This window comes from Squalius cephalus (genome assembly GCF_949319135.1).
Source record: "Squalius cephalus genome assembly, chromosome: 16".
NCBI classification, from domain to species: Eukaryota; Metazoa; Chordata; class Actinopteri; order Cypriniformes; family Leuciscidae; genus Squalius; species Squalius cephalus.
The window spans coordinates 22513254-22522231 of NC_137137.1; the positions used below are offsets into that span (position 1 = coordinate 22513254).

Below are 8978 nucleotides of genomic sequence, written 5' to 3' on the forward strand. Positions count from 1 at the left end.
AATAAGCCTGCTAGCCATACTATGGGGAAAACAGTGTTAATGATGCGTGCTAAACACTGAGATAAATGCTCAGTACATTAATGTGTAAAATAAACTAGGTATGATTATAAAGTCATAAATAGCATTTTAGCAATTACATGCATGACTTTGTCAAGTAAAAAGGTTGCCATTGCCATGAGAAACACTGGTAACACATCATAATAAGGTATCATTTGTTTAGTAAAATGCATCAGTTTATATGATCTAACAATGAAAAATTACTCAAAAGCATGTATTATTCTTAGTTAGTATTAATTTCAATGAAAAACCAAAGTTGTATCCAAGTTTGTGAATCTAAAAGACCTGCAATGTTTTAAAGATCAAAATGCATGACAAATAAAGCTATTGTTTGTCGTCTTCTAAAAGAAAGAATGGATTCTGAACCGATTTAATGAGTCATTACATGCCAACATAACAATGTAACAAATTTGCATAATGCCAGCCTATGCTCTTCCTTGGATGCCCGCGAATTACATCTACTTTGACCATCCCTCAAACACTGTAGTTGTAGCTGAGGCCTGGAAGAGTTTGGTTTGTGTTGTCGACATGTCGAGAAGATGCTTTTCAACACTGCAAATCCACTTTACATGCAATTCAAAAGGATGAGGACAAGAAAAACCGGCACCATCATTCATATCACTGTGTATTCAAGTGCCGAGGAAGCCTCCAGAGCTGAAATTCAGATCTGGTAATAGGCGTTTCCTTTCTGATATGCGCTGTAAGCGGTAGACCAATCACAACAGACTGGACAGTCTGACCAATCAGAGTGGAGTAGGCTTTTGGAAAGGGGTTATTTAAAGAGACTGAACGAATGAACACAGACTCCTTGAGAAATGAGGTGATGCACAATGTATAAGAAAATGAAAGCGATATTTAACCTTCGATGCATGTAAACTTATTATAGGAGACCTCTGAACCAAAATAGCATATAGGAGTACTTTAGAAATTATTTAAAGGACCCGGGCTAACATAAAGTGAAAGTGACATGTGAAGGTAACCCAATGAATTTTTCCTCTGCATTTAACCCATCCAAGTGAGTGCACACACAGTAGTGAGACACACACAGCAAACCGTGGACACACACACACCCGGATCAGTGGGCAGCCATTTTTGCTGTGGCACCCGGGGAGTGATTGGAGGTTAGTTGCCTTGCCCAAGGGCACCTCAGTCATTTACTGTCAGTATTGAGAATCAAACCCGCAACCTTCGACTGTCTAACCATTAGGCAACGACTGCCCTAATAAACTAGTCTAAAAATGTACAGTTGTATTTTCATTAACTAAAGTTAACAAAGATTTGATGTGCTGTAACATATTATTAGACATTGTCAAAACGTTAACTAATAGGACATTATTGTAGTGTAACTGAAACAACGATACCAGGTTTGAGAGCAGAAATAAATAATACTATTTTAATTTCACCCTCCATAAATATTCTTGCAAAATATATAGTAAAATCACTCAGATTCTATTCGTCCATGCATTATCTGTTCAGTCCACCCTAAGAAAGCATTCTGCTGACTGCATGTGCTCAGCAAAATGGCTTTAACAGCAACAGTGGAGTGAATGATGTTCTAGATCAGGGCTTCTCAACTGGTTTTGCTTCCAGACCCAGAGCGTACATTTGAAATCAATTGGTGACGCAACACAATACCAAAATTGCAACAAAAAATGTCCTTGAAATATATTATTATTGTATTATATTTATTAAGCCAATAATTAAACAATTAATAATGCAAGATAATATGGCTAGTTGGATTTTATTGCATTTAGTTTTACTGTACTAAAGGTTTACTGTAGGTTTCATAGACGTTTGGACCAACCTAAATTATGACTCTGGACCACACAAACCAGTCACAAGGGTCAAGAGATGTATACATCATCTGAAAGCTGAATAAATAAAATGTCCATTGATGTATGGTTTGTTAGGATAGGACAATATTTGGCCGAGATACAACTATTTGAAAATCTGTAATCTGAGGGTGCAAAAAAATCGAAACATTGAGAAAATCGCCTTTGCGATTGTGCTGCATTCACTCACAAAAATAAATGTTTTATATATTTATGGTAGGAAATGTAAAAAATATCTTCATGGTGATGGTGAACATGATCTTTACTTAATATTCTAATGATTTTTGGCATAAAAAAAAAAAAAAATCGATAATTTTGACCCGTACAATGTATTGTTGGCTACAGTTTTGCCACAAATATACCTGTGCGACGTGACTAGATTTGTGACCCAGGGTCACAATTGTGAAAACATTTTTTAAACAAGAAACTCTTGAGTAGTTAAGGAAACATTGAAAAAAGCAGTGGGTTTCACCACCATGCTGTGAGAATACAGTCTCAAAGGACTACAAACAGTAGCTGACAGCACAGATGTCCCTTTGAGACACATCAACAGTTGCTTCTCTTCTTCCAAATACCTCAAACTTCTTTAAATAAAACTGAAGATGACACTCTTTCTTGCTATGACACCTTAGGGATAGTTCACCCAAAAATGTAAATTCTGTCATCATTTAATCACCCTCAAAGTCTTCTGCTGAACACAAAAGAAGAATATTGGTAACCAAACAGTTGATGGACCCCATTGACTTCCATAGTCTGGAGAAAAAAAAATACCATGGACGTCAATAGGGTCCATCAACTGTTTGGTTACCAATATTCTTCAAAATATCTTCTTATGTGTTCAGCAGAACAACTTGAGGGTGATTAAATGATGACATAATTTCCATTTTTTGGGTGAACAATCCCTTTAAAACTCCCAATCATCACTTTATGTCTAAAGTTGTTGTCTTTATAGTTGCGGGGAGGACTCTGCTATTCTTTTATATTTAGAAAGATTTTTAGAACTATATCCATATTGTAATTGTTAAAGTTATCATCCTTGGTGTGAACAGGCCTGAATTCATATTGACATTTTCCAAACAGTTTAGAGTTCTGTAATGTTTTGATTATCTGTGTGTGTTCATCAAACATTTTGTTCAGGTAAAGCAGGGAAATTAAACAAATGCAATTAATTACAAATAATGCAATGCAGCAGTTATACTGTAGCACCATTTACGCTCCAGGATGTACAAGGACAGATGGCAGAGCAGAGTACATTTACACTGACCAATTGGAGCCTTTATGCTGGATGACTTTGGTACTGATGACATAAATATAATGTTATGACAGCTGTTAGTTTAAAGCAGATACTTACATGATTATACTACATTATCATATTGTCAACAAGCAAGCTTGCATGCTACCTATTAAGTCAGCACCAACCTTTGTAATACATCCTTAATGCCAAATGTCACCACATTAAACTCTAAGAAGGAGATTTAAGGGCATCCTACTGCTAAAGGCTTGACGTGGAAAACTGATGGGGACTAATGAAGTCTTACACAGACGGTTAACATTTTACAGTATATCAACAGACAATATTGAAATGAATGTAAAACATATGCCTGCAGATAACTATGGCACATAGAGTCATCTGATATCAGTCTAACCTGTTACATCCTAAAAAAGTAAGTGATTGACTAACGATTATGCAACTATGAACATTTAGCAAGTCATCATACTGGGTCTACTGAATGCAAGCAAGCCTTTTGATATCTTTTTCCTCCTTTCTCTCTTTTCCATCATCAGTATTCATCCTGTATGGTTTAATTTCTTGAACTTTTAAAACAAACCAATAAAATTCGGCATGAATTTCAGAGAGTGAAGCTGTTGCACTGCACCATGATACTGAGTTGAACAAACGGTACTCTAACATCAAAATGTTGATTAGCCAAGTGCATTTCCAAAAGGGCTTGATTCTTTTGCTTTTTTTGGAACTAGTTTTGTTGGTAGAGACATAAAATATATAAACTAACTGGGCAAATTTTGTCTGAAAAGTTACTCAATATTAACTTTGTTAGAGTTGTTGTATAAAAGCATACATATATCATGTATATTTAAGCAGTACAACAATAGCGCAATTGCTTGTGTGATATTGTATAACTTTCTTGTGTGTAACAACACAGAAGTGATCTTAAAATGTCTTAAAAAACATTAAAGAGACAGCACACACACAGCCCAGATGTCTCAGCGACTGTGAATGAGAGAAGCTGTAGAAACTGTTTCTGGGACAGGATGAGCACTAATCCTATCCAGACCATGCCTTGAGAAACAAGCACTCACTGCAAAAAAAAAAAAAAAAAAAAGTACAGAAAGGACTGACACAGATGTGAGAAATGAGAAACTAAAGAGTGAGAAGTGAGCAAAAACCTTTGATGGATGATTGGGAATGGTCCTGTATCCAATAATTCCCTTAAAACTTCTTTGAAAAATCAGTTTCATAGGGATTTAATTTTTATCATACTTTTATCCAGAACGTTTAAGGTCTTGAATGTAAAGTAGCTTCTGCAGATAAGTATACAGATACAGATAAATATAGATTCATGTTTGTCAGAAGGATCGTGCCCATTCATAAGATGGCACGTGTCAATGCCATGGAAGAAATCACACATTCTCATGTCTAGATTTGGCCAGTTGCACCAACTGAGTCACTTTCTGCGGATCATTTGCTTTAATAAGAATTTTTTTCAGCCTCTAGTACCACCATAATGCCACTTAAAATGTGTTTTTTTTCTCCCCAATGCATGGAACATTTTAGAATATATGAGTAACATCTTATCCTGTATTTATTCTGTACTGTACTGTACAGCCTTTCCTTTCTTTTAGTTGAGTTATCTTTCCATCGGCATCAAGAGAACCACGAGTGACCCCTCTCAAAAAAATAAGGTGTATGATGCGTACTTTCCATAAATTGAAGAACAATGCATGGTTAATAGTTTTAATTTCAATTAATTTAATATAATTTCAACCAATTATGTCAAAATCATGACACTGTGCGATTTTAATTTTACAGACTGTAGCTATACTGTCCTGTTTTAATCTGTATAATGTACTGTAAGAAGGGTTTGAAGTGTTCCCTAAGACATTTAATTTGATAAAAAAAGATAAAGATAAAAATAACCTATGGGATTTGTGTCTCTAAAACTGAAAAAAAAATAAAAAAATAATAATAATAATTGGAATGGAATGGGACACAGTCAACCTTAAAGTATAGACTACTGTAAAATTCCTGTTCAATATTCTGGCTGTTAACAGAATGACCTGTCTAAAACGAGCCTGCATCTCGAGTCACGCATTAGGCTAAAGATATTCTGAATGCTTCTGAATTCATTTTCAGGTTACAAACCCCTTACACTGGTCCTAAATACACTACAATACTATTTACAATGACCCAAGCATTATGATTCGCCTTTTCCAACTTTTAGACTTTAAGAAATCAACATACCTTGAGTGACAGCCGTGATTATCGTTGGCAATAATATCTGCAGAATCCGCCATAGGTGAGAATAGACGCTCATTTTGGCCACAGGGGTTATCTATGATATGTCCCATTAACGTTTCTGACATTTATGAACCCTAAACAAGAGAGACCGAGGAGCGCATTTGGTCCGTCGGCATCATGATGCTGTTTTACCTGTGGAATCTTCACCTGTGCACGCGCTCCACAGATTCACTATGAAGAGCTGCACACTTCTGAATAATTAATTCCAACTGGAACAGCGGCACGTGAGCCGAAACTTGACTGGGAATCTTTAGTTAGATGTATTAGTTTGGATCCCATTTTGTTGATATTCTCTAAATGAATGCACAGCTTTCCATTATAATCCAATGAATGAAAGGAAATATTTCAGTTTTCTCTTGTTTGAAAGCCTAACTCGTCCTATTGTGGTCTCGTCCGTGTAGAAAGTGTCCTGACAGCGCGAGACACCACAATCATCTGTCCGCGCGTCACCCATCGCGAGCTTTAGATCCTCATCAGTCCAGAGCACGAGCGACGGGATTTACTGCTACCAGTGAATTAAACACAGACAGGCATTGAGAGTCATGCGATTAACTGCTCAACGCAGTGTGTATACGACCACAAAGGGATTAAATATGCTTGTGTTATATATATATATCACACTGCATGATAACATTTGTAGTGTAACAGTGTGAAATCGTAAACGTAAAAACCGCCAAAAGTTTCTGTTAAATCACCAAATCTGTCATTAAGTCAGCCTGTGCTTTGGTTGTGGAATGACAGTGACATCCCGTGGTCATGTTTGAGACTACATTTTGTTCAGTGTTATCTTGGACTTGCGTTTTTTATAATTTTGTCCTCTTTACCTATAACTTCTGTATATCTTTTTTTTTTTTTTTTTTTTTTTTTTTTTTTTTTTTGGATAGTTTATGAGATATTCATTGATAATGTTAGACAAGGTGATATAATGTGGTGAGTTTTAGAAATAAGGGTTGAGATCTAAATGAGCTTTGGGTCTTGTACACTCATCAAAAGTGAATGTAAATGCAAGCGATAAAACTTCGAAATTCAGATAAAACTTCAAAAGCAATATAATAGATGTGTGAAGAACTTGAATTGTAGTCTTAAAAAGCTATTGGCTTCAGAAGACTCTTACTACAGCAATATAACACATGAGTTATGTGGACTACTTCTTAGACATTTTTGGAGCACAATAGAAAATCTATTCACTTTCACAAGGTCTGATTAATGAAACACATTTATATTTATGTAAATTGTTGCATTGAATAAGACCGTTTACGGAAAGAATGGATACATAAATGATTTACACAGATTTTCTTTCTGCTTGAGATTCATGCAATAAAAGTGAACAGTGATTGGGCTTGTTGCCTTATGCAGATCTGCTTTTGGGTCATTCAGACAGGTTTGGATTGTCACAAAGTGAAGAAATTATTTTTATTTTCACAACTATCACTTTAATGTAATGTTACTCTGAGATGAGGGAGGAGATGCCAGTTGCAGGAGTTTATTCAAAAAAACACCATTAAACAGGCAATGCCTGAGATAAGCAGGGACAAAAATATCACATGTAAAATACAGAATAGTAAGTTCACAGTTAAATGTAAGCTCAGTCTTTTCAGCGATGAACAGAACTCAGGACAGATAAGTAGGCCTATTCACCGGTTGGTATTCTCACAGACCTTCTGGCGATGAACAGAATTCAACACTGGTAAGTAATCACAGGTTAGTGTCAAAACATCAGTCTTTTGATTATCCAAAATAAACACTTCTCAAAACAGATTAACATAAAAGTTAAAAGCATTATAATAATAATAATACATTTTATTTAAGGGCGCCTTTCATGGCACTCAAGGACACCTTACAAAATTCATAAAAAAAAGACATTAAAACAATCAAACCAGTACAGCAACAAACATTAAATCACATAAAAGCCTGCCTAACAGATACGTTTTAAGACGAGATTTAAAAACTGAGAGACTAGAACGGTTACGAACTTCTACAGCAGGGGTAGGCAACCTAAGGCACGCGTGCCAACACTGGCACGCGGAGGGTTAATCGCTGGCACGCGCGCAAATGCGAGAAAGTGTATGTATTTCATTCAGATAAAGTAGTCTACCTGCACACAGATCTACATTTTGATGTAATAATTCCTCATAGTAAAAAAACACGGAACGCACATGTCGGAAACCTCGTGAATTACGGCCGTTTCACGCATATTTTTTTCGGCGTGCATGTTAATCAATGAGTGCATTCACGCGGGAGCAGGAGCAGCGCGTGAGCAGCAGTGAAGCGCGGGTTTCGCCGCCGAGTCTATTTTGTCTGCGCTGCTCACGCTCAATGAAAGTGAAAGCCCACTTTTGATGGAAAAAAAAAAAAAAATGATTTCAAACAAAAGTGCCCAAAATGCACAGAATGTGCATGTCTAGTGTATTTTAACATGAACTGGATTAGGTTATGTCAGAAAAGAAAATGAAGACTCAAAAATATTTATAAAAAATGTACCCATTTAAACTTGTTTTTATTATTCAGTTTGGGTAAAAGGATATGGTATTTTATTAAAAAAAAAAAAAAAAAATATATATATATATATATATATATATATATATATATATATATAGAAAATAAATATTTGTGTGTGCTGTAAGTAAAGTGTAAAATGAAATAGGAATCGGCTAAAATTGGTATCGGCAGGTCAAACTCAATGAAAAATCGGAAATCGGAATCGGCCTAGAAAATTGTAATCGGTGCATCTCTAGTTAGGAGTTATAAATACTATAATTTGTCTATCTAAATCTAAAACAAATTTCAAGAGAATATTAAAAATGTTTGTACTATTTCTGTGTTAGCTATTATGAAAATGTAAAATGTGTGTGTGTGTGTGTATATATATATATATATATATATATATATATATATATATGTATGTATGTATATATATAGGCTAAATGTGTGTTGTGGCACAGCGATGAACTCGGAAACTTAAAAATGGCACTTTATGACAAAAAGGTTGCCGACCCCTGTTCTACAGGAAGAGAGTTCCATAAACGGGGAGCAGCATAGCCGAAAGATCGTGACCCCATAGAAGTTGTCCGAATGCGTGGCAGAACAAGTGAAAGTGTAGAAGCAGATCTTAAAGCGCGGGAAGGAGTGTGTGTATATGAAGAAGGTCTTGAAGATATGAAGGAGCCAAATTGTTAAGTGCTTTATAAGTTAAAAGTAAAAAATTAAAAAATTTCACGGAATTTAACTGAGAGCCAATGCAACTTCTGTAAAACAGGAGAAATGTGTTCAAAAGTGGAAGTTTTGGTTATGACTTGAGCTGCAGCATTTTGTACTAACTGTAATTTATGAAGAGATTTGGAAGGAAGCCCATAAAACAAAGCATTACAATAGTCGATTCGTGATGTTTCAAGAGAATGCTCAAGCGTAGCAGTACTCTTGAGTGAAAGGACAGGACGCAGACGATTTATATTGCGAATATGGAAGAATGCAGAACGGGTAACTCTATTAATGTGAGATTCAAAAGACAGAGTTGTGTCAAAAATGACACCCAGACTTTTGACCTGATTCGA

The 8978-nt window shown here is 35.6% G+C and overlaps 1 protein-coding gene across 1 annotated transcript in view; it reads right to left on the reverse strand.

Moving 5' to 3' along the window:
• LOC307173573 (transmembrane protein 132D) overlaps positions 1-5884 on the reverse strand; it is a 41492-nt gene extending 35608 nt beyond the window's left edge. Inside the window, exon 1 of the mRNA XM_079896780.1 lies at positions 5371-5884. Within this exon, the coding sequence (XP_079752906.1) occupies positions 5371-5443 (73 nt within the window). The 5' untranslated portion in view covers positions 5444-5884. The remainder of the gene's footprint in view (positions 1-5370) is intronic.
• Positions 5885-8978: the final 3094 nt, after the last annotated feature.